The sequence below is a fragment of the Argopecten irradians genome, chromosome 12, assembly GCF_041381155.1.
Source record: "Argopecten irradians isolate NY chromosome 12, Ai_NY, whole genome shotgun sequence".
Taxonomy (NCBI): domain Eukaryota; kingdom Metazoa; phylum Mollusca; class Bivalvia; order Pectinida; family Pectinidae; genus Argopecten; species Argopecten irradians.
In genome coordinates this window covers 40,540,033-40,561,892 of record NC_091145.1, presented here as the reverse complement: position 1 = coordinate 40,561,892, position 21,860 = coordinate 40,540,033, and the positions used below count along the sequence as shown (strand labels likewise).

The 21,860-nt window shown below is 35.9% G+C and overlaps 1 protein-coding gene across 2 annotated transcripts; it reads left to right on the top strand.

The window, feature by feature from the left end:
* Positions 1–4,555: 4,555 nt before the first annotated feature.
* On the top strand, positions 4,556–17,917 carry LOC138305184 (solute carrier family 23 member 2-like). Of its 2 annotated transcripts, none has more exons than XM_069245617.1 (11): positions 4,556–4,958; positions 5,723–5,880; positions 9,504–9,601; positions 10,122–10,252; positions 11,105–11,286; positions 12,906–13,026; positions 13,734–13,890; positions 14,592–14,845; positions 15,166–15,439; positions 15,595–15,690; positions 16,573–17,917. In XM_069245617.1, the coding sequence occupies exons 1-11, from the start codon at positions 4,707–4,709 to the stop codon at positions 16,815–16,817; spliced, it is 1,968 nt and encodes a 655-aa protein (XP_069101718.1). In that variant the 5' UTR covers positions 4,556–4,706; the 3' UTR covers positions 16,818–17,917. The 2 variants fall into 2 exon arrangements, with proteins under 2 accessions (XP_069101718.1, XP_069101719.1); XM_069245618.1 differs by lacking the exon at positions 4,556–4,958 and adding an exon at positions 5,033–5,074.
* Positions 17,918–21,860: the final 3,943 nt, after the last annotated feature.

Below are 21,860 nucleotides of genomic sequence, written 5' to 3'. Positions count from 1 at the left end.
TTCTAGTCTTAGTAAACGTGTCAATATTTGACTAAATCTTGGCTTTGTCGACTTCTAGTCTTAGTAAACGTGTCAATATCTGACTAAATCTTGGCTTTATCGACTTCTAGTCTTAGTAAACGTGTCAATATCTGACTAAATCTTGGCTTTGTCGACTTCTAGTCTTAGTAAACGTGTCAATATCTGACTAAATCTTGGCTTTGTCGACTTCTAGTCTTAGTAAACGTGTCAATATCTGACTAAATCTTGGCTTTGTCGACTTCTAGTCATAGTAAACGTGTCAATATCTGACTAAATCTTGGCTTTGTCGACTTCTAGTCTTTGTAAACGTGTCAATATCTGACTAAATCTTGGCTTTGTCACTTTCTAGTCTTAGTAAATTAACGTGTCAATATCTGACTATTTCTTGGCTTTATCGACTTCGGTCTTTGTAAACGTGTCAATATCTGACTAAATCTTGGCTTTGTCGACTTCTGGTCTTAGTAAACTTATCAATATCTGACTAAATCTTGGCTTTGTCGACTTCTAGTCTTAGTAAACGTGTCAATATCTGACTAAATCTTGACTTTGTCGACTTCTAGTCTTAGTTAACGTGTCAATATCTGACTAAATCTTGGCTTTGTCGACTTCTAGTCTTAGTAAACGTGTCAATATCTAACTTAATCTTGGCTTTGTCGACTTCTAGTCTTAGTAAACGTGTCAATATCTGACTAAATCTTGGCTTTGTCGACTTCTAGTCTTATTAAACGTGTCAATATCTAACTTAATCTTGGCTTACCACCACAACTAAGAAATCACAATTCAAATTTTATTAAAAAAACGATGGCATGGATATAAAAAGATAAAATTGGGCGAGTGTCCATAGATATTTGAGCTGTAATCTGACAAGACTAAAAGACAAAAGGAGTAGAGCCACTTAAGGTATACACCCGTAGCTGTAAAGACACTGAACATTTATTATTATTTTTATCATTTTCCAACAGCATCTGATATATAGGACAGTTGCATCAAGACAATGTAAATGCCTGTTGCTTTTTAAAAAGTCTTACTTTGAGATAAGAAGTAACACATTTTCAAAGAATTTAGTATTTCAATATTCTAGGCTCCAATTCTCAAAAGAAAATTCGGCGACTTAACTAAGACACTTCATTATGTGTCATGAAATTTTTTTTCAGTTTTTATTTGGTGTAAGGTTTTTTTTCTAAAAATCGAGACTAGATGTGTGATCTGCTGTATGATATCTAGTGGTCCATCATTGACCCCTGTGTGCTTCTCGCTAGCTGAGGTCAACGTCCTCGTTTTCGTTTTAACTGATGATGGTTGACTAAGACATTATTCTTGGTCTGGCCTAGTACATAGTCATTGGAAACGGGTTAGATGTCCTGTTATAATATATACTAATGCCGTACTATATACTAGCCCTTTGGCCATACGTGTTGGTAATTTATGGTTACTGTAGGTGGAATGTATTGTTGTCCTGATATCCGACATTATCTATGTCAGTCACTATAACACAAACAGAAAGTTTTGTAGATGAAAAATTAAATTGATTAGAACAAATACACCCATATAATTCAATTTTGCTTGCTACGAGCATTTCCATTGGCTTAAAAATTTACTTTATCTGCCCATAAAGGAAAAATGGCGTCGCTGTTTGTAACATTGTTTCTAATTGGCCGAGATGACGGCGTAATGATTTCATAGACAAAAGAGTCCCGAAATGAATTTTGAATATTGAAGAGATTATCTTCAGTAAATTGAATTATAAGGATTAATTTGAATATATTTTTAATGTTATGGAGATATAACATAATAATCTAAATGTACTCTTATCATAAACCGCTTCGCGGTTTATTTAGAATACACTCAGATTTTTGTGTTTTATCTCCATAACATAAAAAATATATTCAAGTTAATTCTTAAATAAATATGCGATAAACCAAACTACGAGCCGGTACAATTATCATGGAGAAAGTGATATACGAGTAAAGCTGAACACCAACAGGAGAACATTAACCATTGCTACAAAACAGAAGAAGTGAACCATTGCTACAAAACAGAAGAAGTGAACCACTAGACATAATCTGAAGCATCAAACATACCTTTTGTAACAAAGAAGACAACATTCGTTTGTCGTACATTCTTATGACATAAGCAAGCAACGTCTTACGAACCCATTCGCTGTAAGTGGGACACAGTCAACCTATTATATACAGGCATAACGTCTTCAGATCAATGCAGGCCAATTAGGTGAAATTATTCGGGTCAAATTTACCTGAAAAGAGCAAAAAAGGTCATTTCAGGTCAAAACATTTTCCTGAAATTGATCTGGAATTGATATGAAGATTTTGACTTTAACTCACAGGAAGATTTTTTTCAGGTAAATTTCAGGTGATACTGTCCTTAAATTGACCTGAATTTTTTCATGTGAAATTGACATCAATTTCAGATGAATTTCAGGTCAATTTCAGGTTAATAATTAAAGCGTAATTGAAAGTTTAGAGACTGGGTTTCCGAAGAGGATATTGCCCATGTATCAAGAAACGACACCTAGAATTGACAATATCCACAAAATTATCTCATAGGAAGACCTGTCAGTAACCAAAAATGTTCCAGTTGTATAATTATATACTACAGATAACTCTGAACACATAACGAATACTGTTGACTTGTCTGAATCGACTCACAAGCATACGCCATATAATCTGTCTTTAAAACATTTTTCGGATATCAATGTAGCATTGACGTCATTTGAAATGCTCCGTGCATGCAAAGTTTGCATGGTATAGTTTATAAACACCTTTTACGTGCCGAGGTGGAAGAGGACTCCATTAGTACGGAAAAATGATCATTTACCTGATACCAACACTAGAATATGAAATGGTATGGTTATCTGGCAAAGGAGAGATGGCAAAACCGGCTACACTGAGTGTCCTGAAACTACACTGAGTATCCTGAAACATACATCGTCTAGTTAGTTTGTCACTGATAACAGTGTAATAAATTACAACAACAAGACATGGTTAGACGTTGTCATAAACATTCCTCTTTAATTGCATGTGCCCTCTTTTTAATCGCATTTGCATTTGGAATTTTCTCTCCTGCTTATCGCACAGCAAAAATGGAAATTAACCTGGGATCAAGTTAGTTTAAACTTCCACAGAAAAAAAGATATACAGGAATGCAAAATATCTCTCGATTTAACGAGAAAAGTTCCTTACAAAAATATGACAGGACACCTGGATACTTAATGTGTATGTTTACATCTAATCGACGTTGTCATAAACATTCCTCTTTAATTGCATTTGCCCTCTTTTTAATCGCATTTGCATTTGGAATTTTCTCCTGCTTATCGCACAGCATAAATGGGATGGTACGACTGGTTTGCAATATACTACAGCTTCTCAAGACATATACTGACACAATGGTTATGGTAGCCTTATAAGCAAAATAAGAGCAAAATTACTTTTGGGGTCGTAGGTCCATTATTTTGTTATTTTTTACCAGTATATTTACTACGAAATCCATGACAGGGAGGCTGTCCCTGGACATTGTCATTTTGGTAAGAACAGTAACACCCATGGTATCATTTACTTTGGGAAAGGACCATGTAAAGATTTGAAAAATCCCCATACAACAACACATCACAACATTTTATTAAAAATAAAGTCATATCTAACGTGTATATTACTCCTAAATGACCAATCTGATTAAAATACAGATCCTCATTATCACTACGTTTGATATGAGGATCTGACCACATCCCATTAGGGGTCACGTCAGGATGACCTTTGGAAATAGCCAATCAAATTGGCACTGCCAGAATCTTGACTGGGGACGAACTAGTTTGAAAAAGCTGTCCGAATTATTTTCGTGTACGTAGTCATCTCGACCAAAGTGCACAACAATGCTATATGTATATGCATACTGGGACGAAATGGCGTTAACAGTTCACTTAGAAATGTGTAGAAAATGTATTTGATCTGGAGTACACGTGGTAAAAGGTCATCCGAACGTGACCCCATATCGGATACTGTCAGATCCTATATTGAACGGAGTGGTTATATTATAAGGATCTGTATTTCAATCAGATTGCTAAATGACTGTTGTCCATCATCAGATATACAACGCCTAAGGCTACTTTATTTGCTGTTAAATTATGCGGGTAAAAATATCGCGATTCATTGTTTGGACCTTTTTAGCGGGTGTTTATTTGCGTGAATTTCCTTTGTAGGCTTTAGAAGCATTGTTCACATACACACATGGCGTAATACGTAACTTGAAACAGGATTTTTAAAACAAATTCGCGAGCGAAATTAGCCTTAGCAATATTAAAACCCTCAGGGATATTAGCTGTATCACAAAATATCACCCACATTTGAATATCCCAATAGAATCACACACATTTAAATATCCCAATAGATGAAACAAATCGATAAGAGGATCACGAATTCAGTATCAACACAAAACTGGTGACATATGATTTATTTACTACAGTGAACTACCCTAATACAGCAACATCTGTTAAAGCGCATGCGTTTGTTGATGAAGTCATCCCCATACCTTATACCATCCTCGTCGGCCATATCTGCCGCACACAGAGGACCTGCAGGCTTCTATCTCAATCCGTCATATTATTGTATTTACCTTAACACCTTTGCGGGGTGTAAACACTAAGAACGTTCACGTTGAACACTAGAAGAGATATGAGTGGACCTCCTACGTATAACGATGTCTTGGGACATCAGCTGCCGATACAGACCGAAAGACCAGTGACTGAGGGTAGTACTGCCCCTGAGGAGGGTGCTACACCCGAGGGGGAATGTTCGGCTACTGAAGTGGACAGCCTCCCTACCGATAGCAGTACTGACTCCCTAGAGAAGCCAGCTGACACAGCTCTCATCTACAGAGTCAGTGATAACCCGCCCTTACATCTGGCTATTGTCTTCGCCTTCCAGGTAAGTCAGAATCAGTGATAACCCGCCCTTACAAATGGCTATTGTCTTCGCCTTCCAGGTAAGTCAGAATCAGTGATAACCCGCCCTTACATCTGGCTATTGTCTTCGCCTTCCAGGTAAGTCATGAGATAAATCTCTTCAAATTCAAATGACTCTGATATTTCATATTCCGTGCTTACTATGTTGAACTTTCTAACGGTTATATATTTTAATAAAATAATTTAGTTTAATTTGATTTAGTGGTTACGTGACTAGATATCATATTAGACAGCAGTAAACAAGTAATCAATACTTTATAGTCCGTGCAATGTTGTTATGTTGGTAAATACGTTAAAATGTTAACGGTTATTTATGTTAACATGGTTTATTGGTTACGTGACTAGATATCATATCAGACAGCAGTAAACAAGTAATCAATACTTTATAGTCCGTACAATGTTGCTATGTTGGTAAATACGTTAAAATGTTAACGGTTATTTATGTTAACATGGTTTATTGGTTACGTGACTAGATATCATATCAGACAGCAGTAAACAAGTAATCAATACTTTATAGTCCGTACAATGTTGCTATGTTGAACTGTTGAGATTGTTGAGGATATCTTCGCTATAACTGCAAAAATTTAACCGCAAATATTAATTCATGTTTTGCCTGAAACCAGATTACAAATATTCAAAACCAGCCAAAATTCAACTTCACTGTCTAATGTAAAATCGCGAAAACCTGACCCGCATTAATAACCGACTATTGTCTTATATTTACAGCAAGGTTTGCTGTCGTTTGCGAATCAGCTGGCACTATGTCTGTTGGTGGCACAGGTGGTATGTGGGGAGCACGACGCCCTCCTCCGGACCACGCTCCTCGGCTCTACCATGTTTATGAACGGATTCACGACATTCTTTATGTGTTGTTTTGGTGTCAGGTAGGCTAGGCCTCTCACATTTACCTTCCCATATTTATAGTATTCCTGTTACTATAACCCATGATATTTTGGTCTAGGTAACCCATGATATTTTGGTCTAGGTTACTCACATTTACCTTCCCATATTTATAGTATACCTGTTACTGTAACCCATGGTATTTTGGTCTAGGTTACTGACATTTACCTTCCCATATTTATAGTATACCTGTTACTGTAACCCATGGTATTTTGGTCTAGGTTACTCACATTTACCTTCCCATATTTATATTATTCCTGTTACTGTTCTGAACATACTCAGAGTATATAAGCATAAAAAAACGTTAGACATGAAAACGCGAACTTAAGTTACATCGAACATTAGTTGGATTATAGAAAAAATCTGAAATAATTAATTATATTGCTAACTTGTATAATTTATATATTGCTGTTGTTTATTTTGATCTTGGTGGTATATGAGACCAGATATAGTTTTTTAATTGTCCATGAAAACTTATGTACCAGGTCCCAGTATCACGAACATTCCTTACCTATGGAATTCCTTGACCTAAAAACACATAGGAAAACATTACAGAATTGAACGTTCCTTAATCTTAAAGTTTTCCGTTTAATTCTGTCATGATTTTCTGTGGGTAATTTGAAGTCAAGGAATTTCTTCAAATTGAAGAATGTTGGTGAAACTGGGGTAATACCGTACCATAAAGCAAGGTAATCATGGTAAATCTACTGTGGACGATACACGGTTACACTGCTACAGTTTCACTCCATTGTGTGCACTGATGCGTGTCATAATGCACACAATCACGTAAACTGATGACATGTAGGGCAGATGTTACGTAAATGTGTACACTGGTGTTTTTGGGGCAGTGCATGTGGGTATAGCACGGAATAGTATTGAGAAAGCGCACTTTTATTTGAAAGGTCGAATTCAATTAGAATGTAACTTGTTTATGGGAATTATGACTTAGTTCTGTTAACAACATTATCTTATGAATGGTCTAGTATATATACATTTTACTGCATGTAGCCTCTCTATGTAACCTTACGAAACACAGATGACCGTTATTAGCTTATTAACTTCAGCTCATTTTTAATATTACATGTATATTGATTATGGAAGGATGCAAAACATTGATTTATTAAAAGGAAACATTACGCCATGCGTAAAAAGCAGTAATGTTCGAAGCGGTTGCTTTTGTACGGTGGCTGATTTATGCCATTTCGTCTTTTCGTCTTTTCGCCCCGAAAAGACGAAAATTAAATATCTTAATTCTCGTCTTTTCGTCTTTTCGCCCCGAAAAGACGAAAATTAACAAATTTAATTTCGTCTTTTCGCGGCGAAAAGACGAAAAGACGAAAAGTCAAACACGAAAAGACGAAAGTGAAACACGCTAATTAGCGCCTTTATTTTCGTCTTTTCGCCATCAAAAATCTCGTCTTTTCGTCTTTTCGCTTTTCGCCCCGAAAAGACGAAAATTAACAAACCTTAATTTTCGTATTTTCGTCTTTTCGCCCCGAAAAGACGAAAATTAACAAACCTTAATTTTCGTCTTTTCGTCTTTTCGCCCCGAAAAGACGAAAATTAACAAACCTTAATTTTCGTCTTTTCGCCTTTTCGCCCCGAAAAAATACAAATTACAGATATACTTTGTCATCTATCATATACGTCGAAGATTATAATGTAATTTCTAATGTACAATTATGATGAAGACCATGTCGTGTATGTAGTCAAAATGTCTTTTCAAATAATACACAGTACATTGTACCTACTGATCGACTGTTCTAATTAACTGTATTTGAGCAATTTCTTGGTACAAGTCCTTCCTTTAAACTCAAAGTCTTCACGAGTTGTCTTTCATAAATTATTTTGTTAACAAGTTTATCCGTGGTTCAAACGCTTTCAAATATTACCCGCCGACAACTTTTTTTTAAAAGTTGTGTAGGGGAGGCAACTCCTCTAAGTGCTTGTTTAGCATCTTAAGTTCATTATGGTCCTAAATATACACGGCAATGTTTTGATAAGCGTAATTGCTAAAGAGGGCGATTAGAACACAAAAAATAAGATATTAATGAATTTTAAAAAATGTATCAATCACGCTAAAGGATTTGCGGAATGATGAATTTGTTAGTGGCACGTGGCATATGCCACATGTGAGAAATCTACGTAACTGCTGTAAAACAAACATGTTGACTTCTGTTTTAAAACTTCTAATCTTAGTTATTGATGAAGATACTAGTAATACTATCAATTTAATAAATCGATTGTTACATGTATCATAAACTTCTTTGATGCTTCCATATTGAACAATTAAGTCAATATTAAGATAAAAAGATTTCAAAATGACTTCCACACCGGACCGGAAGGCGAAAAGACGAAAAGACGAAAATTAAGGTTTGTTAATTTTCGTCTTTTCGGGGCGAAAAGACGAAAAGACGAAATTTAAGGTTTGTTAATTTTCGTCTTTTCGGGGCGAAAAGACGAAAAGACGAAAATTAAGGTTTGTTAATTTTCGTCTTTTCGGGGCGAAAAGACGAAATGGCACAAATCAGCCACCGTACTTTTGAGCCATGAATAATATCCAAATATTACAAGGAACTTAATGCGATCTCGTCAGAAAGATTAACTGATAAAAATGATTAAATAAACATGAACGTATAATTCTAACACGATTTAGACGAGAAGTGCTGATGACAGCCATGATATTCTTTATTTTGGTGTGCAGTGTTGAACTCGTTCACCACCTGTAGATATCATAGGATGGAACAGTTCATTAGGAACTTTCATGGGTGAATGAGTTAGTCGACGCGACTCGTATGGTTTAAGGCTGTCACGAATTGGTTTAATCAAGTCGATGTCTTAAGTGATAAATATTTGAATTAATGTTATTTAGTTTGTGGTAATTCATTTATATTTTTGCATTTCGTCATTATTTGGGTTGGCTAAGTAATATTATACACTACACTTCATCATGTTGAAAGTCATGGTACTTTTAGACGTAGGACTGTGGACAAAGATGTTGTTATATACTTGTACTTATGCAAAGAAAGTCATTTAAAATCGTGTTCAATGTGAAAAGGTATTTGATGGAAAGAGGCCCAGAAGTCAACACAAACTTTTTCAGAGTTTAAATGAGAATAACAACGACACGTAAATATGTATAACTATAACAAAATAATAACCATGCGGTCTTCATCCGTGTGTCTTGGTCTTCTACAGTAGTATTATACCAGATTCCATGCAGAGGTAAGACAGCATCTAAACAGACAGAAAGTGGTCCAGACGATCATGTACGACACATATCCTTACCGAGTTTCCTCATTATTTCTTTAGAATAATAATGCTGTTATATTTTCCCTAGTATATTCTTTTGACACAAATAAAAGAAGGAACTAAAGTTTTACATTCAAAAGGTTAAATGTATATTTTATTGGATTGTGTTTGAGCTTTTTCAAGTTTCTTTTGATATCGACTCCTTTTACCATTTCGTTTTGGCTCTTACCATTGTGAAGGTATAGAAGTGGTGATTTACATATTGTGTCTTTTGTAAAACCTTTTCACTTGTTTATAAGACATATTTATATCTATCCCCCATATCCTTAAGTGTTAACCTAAATTATATTTGTAGATTGCCAATGTTCCAAGGAGGGGCGTATGAATATATAGTACCTTTAGTCGCGCTACAGGAAATCGACCCAGACCGGTGTAACGCTGCTTTTATATCCGGTAGGTCTTAATCTAACACCAGTCATATACCACTTCTCCTAAGTTTACATCTAATATATATAATATTACTGTACATTTACTTTAGGATATCATTTTATACAAGTTCCAATCACCGATGCTGGAATGATCTAGAAGAATATAAATATGTGTTTTAAACGTTAATATATTCGCGATGATCTTTAAAGCTTTTCACACAAGCATTGATGAGCTAAAATATCACTGTTTTAGTTGTACAATGTAGCCATTATGATGATTGTGCCAATTTATCATTCCCCAAACCTATTCTAAATTTACTTTAATGATTACGCTGAAATCGGTACGTTTACTGTATCAAGCCGTCAACAGTAAAACATCAAAACATTATGATTTGTATTGCGTTCTATTGTTTTGCTGTTTTTGTTTTTGTTTATTTTATCTTTGAATATAATTAAATAGTTCTTTGGCTGTTTAAAGTTATATTGATAACATGTCCAGAAATGTTAACATTTATGAAAACTTATGAAAGCTCTATCGTTTTCAGACCCTACCAACGCCACAGCCATCTACCCTAACAACGCCTCTTTTTACTCCAATATGTCCCAAGTTTTGTCTCTGACAAACAGCTCCGGGCATCACATAAACCAGGACTTTATCTACCATAACCTACAGACGGTATGTCATCATCCGAATCATTTGGAATGAGTATTCATATGTCGTAAGAAACTAACAAATGACTTATTCACTTTGAAGTGGATAATTTCTCATAATTACCTGAAATAACAATGCCTTTAAATGTTTCACTTTGTAAATCACGATTTTATCTACCAAAACTTACATACGAAAATCACAATTTTAAAGCCCTTTATTAATTTCATGACATGAAATATTATAACATTTAAGTACTAAAAAGCCAACCAAACAAAGATATCATCTAAAGACAAAGCCAATACCAACTAGAAAGATCAGTCAACAATTAATAGTTTGGGGGGCGGACGGGAAAAGAAGCGTCTTTTATTCCATTGAATTTACAGAAATTTCAAACGTAGGATGTTAAGTCAAATTCTCACTATGAAAGAGTGGTTATCTGCCTAGCTATTAGTGAAATTTTTAATGTTAATGAAATAGTTTGGGATATATGTCGGGTTGTATATTGCAGCTTAATGTTAATGAAATAGTTTGGGATATATGCCGGGTTGTATATTGCAGCTTAATGTTAATGAAATAGTTTGGGATATATGATTATGCCGGGATATATGCCGGGTTGTATATTACAGCTTAATGTTAATGAAATAGTTTGGGATATATGTCGGGTTGTATATTACAGCTTAATGTTAATGAAATAGTTTGGGATATATGTCGGGTTGTATATTACAGCTTAATGTTAATGAAATAGTTTGGGATATATGTCGGGTTGTATATTACAGCTTAATGTTAATGAAATAGTTTGGGATATATGTCGGGTTGTATATTGCAGCCTTATGTTAATGAAATAGTTTGGGATATATGTCGGGTTGTATAATGCAGCTGATGGGCAGTTTGATGATTGCCGGGATGATCCACAGCCTGATTGGTATGACCGGCCTGATAGGGATCCTCCTTAGATTTATCGGACCGGTCACCATTGTACCGGCTATCCTTCTGGTCGGACTCTACATGTTCAAAGTCGTCACGAAATTCGTCGCCGTCCACTGGGGAATAGGGCTCATGTAAGTTACACATGTTCCAGCCTGATGTAGTAGGTCTTATTTCCTTTTTGAAATGTTGTAAATATTTGGTGTAGACTAGAGTTGATAGATCATACTAATTGTGTATAATTATAAATATGTTACGATAAACAACTGTCAGTGATGGTAGATAGGGAGAAGGCATGTACACAGTATTTTTCACCAGGGATGAACAACCGGAAACTATTGCTGGAAAATTGCCGATTGTATATATAAAGGGTATTGCAGAGATTTTGGACTTTTCCTGGGAATTTCAATATGACCCTAATGAGTTGTAAACTTGTACAATTTCAATATGACCCTAATGAGTTGTAAACTTGTACAATTTCAATATGACCCTAATGAGTTGTAAACTTGTACAATTTCAATATGACCCTAATGAGTTGTAAACTTGTACAATTTCAATATGACCATAATGAGTTGTAAACTTGTACAATTTCAATGAAAATTGGTACGAATTCTACGGGTTTCTTAATGGCATGCTCATAGTTTTGAAGAGGTCGGGGAACCACTACTACATAGAATCATTCCCTGACGGACGTCAAATTCAAGAAGGATGGTAAAAGAAGTTATGATAGATTTGCCAACGGTTGATTGTTTAACATTAAGACAGAAAGAGAAAACAACGCTATAAAAACAATTCTTGCAAACCAGACACACTCAACCTTAGAGAGAATCAATCATGCTTAACTAAACCCTGAATGACAGTAACACCGTATCAGCCTGACAAGAAGCTACATATAAAACCACTCTAAAATTATGAATGTATTTTTTTCCAAAAGCATCTCTACGTCTTGTACATTATTGTAAATCCCCCTCAAGTGGTAATTAACTTACAGATGATATTTTAAAGTTTGTAAAACGGAATTTTCCATTTCCTAACATACAAAACTGTTGCTGTGTGCATGCCATCTTCCTTACAATATTGAATGCATTTATATATAAAAAATGGAATGATTTATATATAAAAAAAGGAATATTTTCTGTGGAATATTAGTATTAATTTATATATCATTTTTAAAGGTTCATTTAACCATTTGATCACACCTAAAACTGAAATATGACTGTTTAACTGATTGGAGACATTGTGTTGCGAATGTTGTGATGAGTTTTATCTCTATAGGGTGTCTGTGGATGCCTAGAAGTGGCGGTGATGGGGTAGGTACCGTAATCCATGTACACATGTTGTTCTACAAGGCCAAGCCTCACGTTTGAAAGAGTAGTTAGATAGTATCTACACGTTTATCTGAAATTAGGAATTTGACATGTAGAAATCAGCAGAACTTAAATCGTTATGTTCGTTACGTATATGTTTTATGTATCTTTTCTTTATTCCATTGATAAATTGTTCAATTGAAAAAAAACTTGAAGTACAATTACCAATGTAGAAGTTGATAAGATACCATGGTGAAATTAATATCATTTCTGTTATCCATATAACGTATGACGTAGCCTCAATTAAAGATCCAAAGAAATTTAATAGAAATTTGTCAGTATAGAAAGGAACCAAAAGAGAAGTGAAATGAATGATATATATTTGATAGTTATTTATACCAATCTTGGTCACTAGTGGTATTAAGACTGCCTTTTATTCCTTTCAGGACGTGCACAGTGTCTCTGGTATTATCATTGTACCTCAGACAATGGAAGGCACCACTGCCATTCTGGACAAGATCGAAAGGATTCCACATAGTACGGTCTCAGTTCCATCAGACGGCGGGGGTAAGTTATAGGCTACAGGCGTACTTTTAGGCTATAGGCGTACTTGTATGAGTAAGTGGTAGGCTATAGGCGTACTTGTAGTAGTAAGTGGTAGGCTATTGGCGTATTTGTAGGAGTAAGTGGTATGCTATAGACGTATACGTACTTGTAGTAGTAAGTGGTAGGCTATAGGTGTACTTGTAGGAGTAAGTGGTAGGCTATAGGTGTACTTGTAGTAGTAAGTGGTAGGCTATAGGCGTACTTGTAGTAGTAAGTGGTAGGCTATAGGCGTACTTGTAGTAGTAAGTGGTAGGCTATAGGCGTACTTGTAGTAGTAAGTGGTATGCTATAGGCGTACTTGTAGGAGTAAGTGGTAGGCTCTAGGCGTACTTGTAGGAGTAAGTGGTAGGCTATAGGCGTACTTGTAGTAGTAAGTGGTAGGCTATAGGCGTACTTGTAGGAGTAAGTGCTAGGCTATAGGCGTACTTGTAGGAGTAAGTGCTAGGCTATAGGCGTACTTGTAGGAGTAAGTGGAGTAAGAAGTAAGACAAGAGGAGTTATTTTCGAGTAAAATATATAGACGTATCTAAAAAGTAGTTTGAATGCGAGGGTTGTTTTTTGCATAATGTAAGGTGCAGGCGTTCTCACTGTAATCCCAGATACGGATATTCTTGTCGTTTGTTTGGTCTATAAGCGCCATCCTCATAACATGACATTTTAATTAACAGATACTGTTATCGCTTTTGTTTGGCTGGGCTGTGAGCGCCATCCTCACGGCTTGTGGCGCCTTCTCTGACGATCCTAAGGCGCCCGACTACTGGGCTAGGACCGATGTTATGTCCGGGGTCATACACAACGCCAGCTGGGTTAACTTCCCTTACCCAGGTATACAGCTATTGTTGTGTGATCTAGTCCTTAGTGGTAGGCTGAATAGACGTGACAGATTGAAATATATACAATAACGGCAGTACACTCAATATCTGCAAACAGATTAGCATAACACATAAGGTCATATGATATATTTTTTCTAGCTCATATTGGGTGGTTATTTAACAATGGGCTTAAATGCAAATTTTGAGTATGCTAATATTGATAACACATGTTTACGAAAAGATAAGAAAATATTCAATACACACATAGGTATTTATATGTAAATATACATCCCCTGTAATTTTGTATCACTACATCGAACCTCGTATATATTATCATATATCTCTATGGTTATGTATATTAAGTTATTTTTTATCAATCAAATTAAATTTACATTTGTAATTCCGCTTCACAGAGAGTATACGTAACGTAGAGGAGCGGAATTACAAGTCTAAATTTTTGAAGCATGTTGTCTAATTCAGTGATATACAATCTTGTATGAATAAATGTAATACTTTTGTTGTTGACAATAAAATATTTTGATATGAAACAATATATAAATTACTACAATAAAATAAATATACAAGTTTAATTATATTGCCTTATTCACCCACAGACTATGTCATTACCAATTTGAAGGCTCTAGGTGGGACATTTGATGAGTAGGTAGTTTTGTCCTTTGATGTACATTAAAAGAACTTCAATTGAATGAACAGGTCAGTTTGGCGCCCCGTCCTTCAGTGGCAGAGCATTCATTGGCTTCTTAATTGCAACCTTGATTTCTATTTTGGACTCCATTGGTGATTATTACGCATGCGCAAGGACATGCCAGGTGCCTACTCCGCCAACTCACGCGGTCAACAGAGGTATAGCCGTGGAAGGTTTCTGCTCCTTCCTAGCAGGAACAGTTGGCTGTGGCCATGCGACATCCACTTACGGAGGCAACGTTGGCGCTATTGGTCTCACCAAGGTAACTCTCACTTTCTCATCCCGTGGAAAGGAATATGAACAGAAAAGTAACTATTTATAAAATTAAACAATGCATATTTCTGACTTGTCATTACACAGAACATGTCGATTGTGCACGATCATTGGTGAAAACAGAAGACTTCTATGAAAACAACATTATGACTTTTCAAAATAATGAGTCCATCGAAAGGCCGTCAATAGTCAACTAGGCCAAAGCCACTGGAACAATGTTTTAATGTTATACACTGAAAGCTCATTAAACTATTAATATAATATCGGACACACGTAGTAGAATGTCATGTCTGTCTATATCATACCTAGGTCGCCAGTAGACGGGTGTTTATGTTGGTCGGGATCCTGTACATGCTGTTTGGAATACTGGGGAAGTTCTGTGCCATCTTTATCACCATCCCGTACCCTGTGTTGGGCGGTACGGTACTGACTATGATCGGGATGTTCACTGGGGTGGTTCTGTCAAACCTACAGTTCGTCAGTCTCAAATCCAACCGGAACCTGGCCATCATCGGAATCTCTCTGATCCTGGGGTTGATGGTTCCTTACTGGATGGAACAGAATCCGAACGGCATAAATATAGGTACACACTCTCTGTTACCAGGGAGATTCTGTTCTTTAACAAAAGGTATTCTGATTTTCAATTTGTTATACATATGGGAAATACACTATCAAATCTGAAGCATAATTGCCAATCAATCTAATGATGACTTTGTATTAGGTCTGTTACTTTTCCAGGAAACTCTGGCCTCGATCAGTTACTGGTGATGATACTGGGGAATGCTAACTTAGCTGGAGCTGTAACGGCCTGCCTACTGGATAATACTATACCAGGTTAGTAGTATGACCAGGTTAGAGTACTGTGACCAGGTTAGAATGTTATAACCAGGTTAAGATGGTGTGACCAAGTTAGAACATCATAATCAGTTGATAATACTGCGACCGGGTTTGAAAGTTATAACTGGATAGAACATTGTAACCAGTCGATAATATTTTGACCAAGTTAGAATGTTATAACCCGGTTAGGATGTTGTGACCAGGTTAGAATGTTGTAACCTGGTTAGAATGTAACAACTTATAAACAGGTTAGAATGTGGTGACCAGGTTAGGATGTTGTGATCAGGTTAGAATGTTGTGACCAGGTAAGCATGTAATAACGTATAACCAGGTTATAATGTTGTGACCAGGTTAGAATGTTATAACCGGGTTATAATGTTGTGACCAGGTTAGAATGTTGTGATCAGGTTAGAATGTTGTGACCAGGTTAGGATGTTGTGACCAGGTTCGAATGTTATAACCAGGTTATAATGTTGTGACCAGGTGAGGATGTTGTGACCAGGTTAGAATGTTGTGACCAGGTTAGGATGTTGTGACCAGGTTAGGATGTTGTGACCAGGTTAGAATGCTATAACCAGGTTATAATGTTGTGATCAGGTTAGGATGTTGTAACCAGGTTAGAATATTGTGACCAGGTTAGGATGTTGTGACCAGGTTAGAATGTTGTGACCAGGTTAGAATGTTATAACTTATAACCAGGTTAGAATGTAGTTACCAGGCAATTGGTGATATTTGTGAGATTTACACTATATAACATCTATAATCACTTGTATACTGACACCAACACAATACATAGAAATATAGTTATATACCAATGCAAAGATTAGATTGTTATTGTATCGAGAGGATATCGTTATAGCTACTTCATTTTAACTACAGGTTCACGGGAAGAGAGGGGCCTTGTCGCTTGGGAGTATGTGACACAGAAGGAGGATTCTCTTGACAAAAAGACATACGAGGACCTGGGATACTTAGAGGGGCTGGAGGTGTATGATCCCTTGATCCCACGATTTATTCGGGGCTGGAAGGGCTTCAAGTACATACCATTCATGCCAGACCACTACAGCGAGACAACTAGCAAAGCGGGCATGAACGGCAAATGTACTGAACTTTCAAACTGCTGAATACGTCGAAACATTTAATATGATTCATTTTCATAACAGGATATTTTAGATATTGAACAAGTTTATGATATTTTGATAAGAGTAGTGTTAACATATAAGCATATATATTACTGCTAAAAGTGTAACTGCTTTGTAGAAATATAATAAGGCACAAATTGGTGGTAAGGTACTCTGTAATTGATGTGTCAGGCACCGAGATGTAGCTAACAAAGATTTAGATAACTGTTCGTCGACACCGGAATGAAGAGGCATTGCTTGAATCTGAAAAGAAACAATCGGACTTACCATGGAGAAAACAGGTGTGCTTATTTCTGTTTATAAAACAGCTATTTAGCTCTTCAAGAAGCTGCTGAGAAATACTAGTAGAACATTATATTCACAGTATGATTATCTCTCATAGATAACAATGTATAGTACGTTTAGGGTTGCTGTGCCTTGCCACCCACTGTTGTATCGGCTTATTAGGTATTGTATGCCTCTCATTGTGTGACACTATTTTATTAAACTCGTTTTACTTTTTAAATTATGTACTTGTATTAAACAAAAGCTATCACGATTTGGTACATATTGTGGACATGAAGAGGACATTTGTCTTCTTTATCATGATGATAAACATAAGAAAACAATTACATACCCAGTATAGTAAATAAAGGCACTATGCCAATGAAAGTTGTGAGAACTAAGCCAAAAAGTTTGTTAGTGAGCACTAAGCCATTATATAACGAGACCATAATGTCGACAATAAAACTACCCAACAGTCTTCATCAACCTTTATCTCTGGATGACTTTAGTGATTAAAATTATGATAGCAGATGTTAGCGACAATACAAAGCCTATAAAAGCCCACACACTCCTACCCTACACACAAACCATTACACTAATATGTTATAGTAACATCATTAGAGTGCGAACAAAAGTGGACCATCTAATTCTGAACTGTAGATTAGATATAGAATACAGGTTTATTTAAAAGTTTTATATTTGACATCAGAATCTCATAAAGGATATTGTTTCGTTCTGTGATTTGATGTAACATCTTGACGGTTAAAAATAAAATGCTTAGTGACTTTTTGTTTGACTTCAATCTATGACCATTACTTGATCCGCATTCGACCAAACGTAGATATGCTTGATAAGTGTCATGAAATTAAAAGTACTTTCTATTCCAAAGTATGGTCGGTAATAGTTTATTTTTTTTCTCAATTCACAAGGATGCCCTGCGTGAAAGAGATAACATGATTGAAGAGAATTCCTCATGTATAATAAGGCTACTTATGGATACGAGAGATGTTTGAAAATCATTGAAGGAGATGCCAGTGATATTGAACGAAAGCTCTGCATACCATTATCAACGGTTCGTCATGTAAAGAAACGTTTGAAAATCCTAATATAGAGGGATTTCTGCTACAAGAGTATCACATCTGTTGACTGACAAGTAAATTTATATAAAAGAGGCAACGGGTTAAAGTGGCCAAACAGCTGCTTCAAATGTTTTCAAAATATGACAAAGGCAGTTTGCCAATGTCGTCATAGGTGATGAAACCTGTGTCAATTCTTTTGAGCCCGTCAGAAAGGTTAGTAATAAGATTTGGGCCACCAAACAAAGAAAACGCCCAATAATTACATAACCTGAGTACAAAGAAGGTTTTATGTATGCGATCTTCTTCACTGGTGAAGGAAGGAGACGCAATAAATGTGGTGTGGAAAAAGGCCAAAACATCACTGGAAAGTATTACAACAATTGTACTGAAGAAACGACGCCCTGTCACTGGTTTTTATCATGCACGTCTTCTACTTGACAATGCTTTCGTTCATACCTCCGCAATAATTGTGACGTTTTTTAAGTAAGAAACTCCAGACCTTGCCCCATATGATTTCTTTTTGTTTCCGAAATTGAAAGCATTCCTTGCTGGGTGGAAATATCAGTCTCGACAGGCACTTGGATCTGCCATCCATCAATGCCTTATTACTGTGCCCAAATCAGCGTATCGTGACGCCTTCAAGAAGTGTTTGAAACTTAGCATTTCTTGTCATGGGGAGTACTTCGAGGTCACGAAATGAGCACGTTTGTTTGAAACGTAAGTTTCCATATAGAATTAAGTAATTATTTTCGAACATCCCTCGTATGACTGGTAGCTGTAACAAAACTGTTACAAATTGTATTGAATAACAGATTAAATCTGACTCCACCAATCGTTACGCTTTGATTTTTAAATCGGAACTACCGCCAACTTCAAAACAGTGAAACAATCGCTGAACGTAATTACCAAAGGAAAGGGTGCGTGTTCTAGCGATAATGTTGACAATCTGTAACTTATTTCCGAAAAGACTACACCTACCGTTTTCGCTGTGCTGTAGCCGCCATCTTGAAGTGTCCAAACTCCATACGGGTACACTACAGTGAAACACCAGAGGGAAAATCCAAGGCAATATTATTTAATTAGGTTTCATGAAATAAAATCTAGGTAACGCATGTCATAAGGCCAGTCCAAAGTTTGTTCAGTAGGCCATACTTAAATCACCATTTAGGAGCTGTTGTCTAGTTGTGACAGTGTGCTTCTTACAGTAGGTGTACGTAGAAGTGTCCTCAAGTTAAAAGAAAGTGTGATGCTGTCCGAGATCCGCTTTAGATAAGTAACAGGCCTAGAGCTGAATGTCCCGATCAGACATTTGAAGAGTTCCATTGTTTGAAGATGAAACTTGTACATTGTTACATATTGAAGAGCATGCACAAACACATATCAACTATAGAAGAAACTAGTAAAGGTCGGAAAACGGCTTCAAATTTTGTTGCTTTTGTTGTGAAAAGTATTCAATGACATTTCAGTGTCAGTATGAAATTATCCACTAGTAACTGATATTCAATTTGAATCTAGTATATCTAGAAGAATTGGCAATAAAAGTGCCAGAACAGAAGCATCCTTAATAGGAAGATAAGTCCACCTGTAGATTTAGTTAGTCTACTAACGGATGAGGACTAAGCTTTTCGGCGTTAATGAGACGGTTCATGAAAATAGTGCTTAACTACGGTGCCTAGACAGGACAATCAGCCGTACGCCTATAAAATGTGACCGTGTAGCTGGAATAGTCACATCCACACGAGTTTTCCACATACCTTGGGGCACACAGTGGAAGTATGATGGTTCCCCACAGGAAGTATAACACAACCTGGTGGTAGATTGCTTGCAAAAGCGACAATCAATTTCACACCAATTTTAGGCAGTTACGATGGCTTCATCTGCCTTTCATTCATTTCTGAAATTCATGTTACTGACTTTGTTTGGAAAACTTTCTGAACGGACAAGAAATAGGTGTTTTTTTTAAAGTGGTATCGAGGCGCTTCAACATCGATAGTGAATCAATAAGATATTGAAAGCATTTACCGTAAAAACTTGTGTAATTTGCGCAATTTTCTATCTCAAACACATTAATTATTTATTGTGACAGTTTCAAGTAAATAGATTATACTCTTTACATATATTCCTGATTACTATTCATGTGTAATATCTCAAAACATTGACATGTGCACGGAGTACGGCGGACCAGACCGCCGATGTTTAGGACATCTGCAAGATATTTCAGTTTCAGGTTACGGTGACCAATAAAAGAAAACAAACTCAATGTGGTTTTAATATGTTATTTCTTCTAAATACAACACTTCTTTGTGCAAGTTGTCATTTATTGGGAATATTTTGCATTGAAATTGTCACCTTAATACATCGATTTTTGGACTCCCTGGACATCGTTTTTTACCAAATTTTTTGATGCGCAAAATATACCGATAGTCGATTTTTTCAGCATTTTCAGCCCTGAAAATGGCCCTGCGCAAATTACACTGGTGTGCAAAAATGCAAATTATACCAGTTTTTACGGTATTTATGTTTGAAAGATAACGCAAAGTATCTACCAAACGTTGAACTTCAGAATAGAGGCTCATAATAAATGACTAGTGATCAGTCATTGCAAGGACAAGAGATCCATTTACAAACAAAAGTAGCATACTTGCTCCCTTCAAGTTGATTCTTTGTATGAGCAAGTGTACAAGATAGAATCTATTTATGTGCTGGGCCATTTAAAAAGGAACTGAACATTCACAAGTTAACTTTTCACCGGCCCCATGACATTGAAAACTGCTGCAAGGTCGTTTGTTTGAGGCAAACTCTCTCCCTGTCCCAAAAATAATTACTTCAACTTTGACTTACTTGACCTTAAACCATTTGAACCTTGTGTCCTGACCAATGGTAGATTACAAATGAATCATTTTACCATACATGTGACCTTCAAAGGTGGATTTGATATAAAGAAGAAACAATTGTTCATACTTTAACATTTTATTCTGATTCTGGCTGAAGCAGGTAACAAGTCTTTGCTGTAGAAAATGCAACAATAAAATAAAACAAGGAATACAGATCTTTGGAATAAAAGCCCTCCAAATACACTGTAGTATATTTGTAGACAGATATGAAGTTTGAGTCAAAATAGGGTAAGAAATGTAGACATGGAAAATCTCTACAACAACAATTACTTCTTCACGGATACAGGTTAAAAATAATATGAATAAAGGAAGCCAATGTTCTGTACAAAAAATCTTCCTCTTATCATCACTTTAATCAAACATTATGAACAATAAACATTGCACTTCATTACAAGATGATGTCCCATGGTTTTGATTTTCATTTTATGGAACATCACCTTTCGAAACAGAGCTGTCCATTCATACATATACTCTGGGAGTAAGTGTAGGGTTAAGAGGTTAGGGGCTATACTTGACTCAAGTTTCTGGTATTGAAGAAGATTATTTCATGTATTAAATCATCCAATGTCATAAAAACTTGATAAATGACAACATCAGTAACATTTTGATTATCTGCAATTTCAAATGTTTTTGTATCATAATTAATTTGAATTAAGTAATGTTGAAATTTTAAGACAATTATTGAAAATGTGATTGTCAAAAAGATATATTTCTTTGACAATAAAATACTTGAAATTGAAAAAAGATATTTTAAAAGTACATTAATTCATAACATTAGATATCTATAT

Excerpts from the sequence above, each read along its gene's own strand:
- LOC138305184 (XM_069245617.1), top strand. The coding sequence starts at position 4,707 with ATGAGTGGACCTCCTACGTATAACGATGTCTTGGGACATCAGCTGCCG. Across the intron at positions 11,287-12,905 it reads CACTGGGGAATAGGGCTCAT|GACGTGCACAGTGTCTCTGG; the intron begins GTAAGTTACACA and ends TATTCCTTTCAG. Across the intron at positions 14,846-15,165 it reads GCGCTATTGGTCTCACCAAG|GTCGCCAGTAGACGGGTGTT; the intron begins GTAACTCTCACT and ends TATCATACCTAG.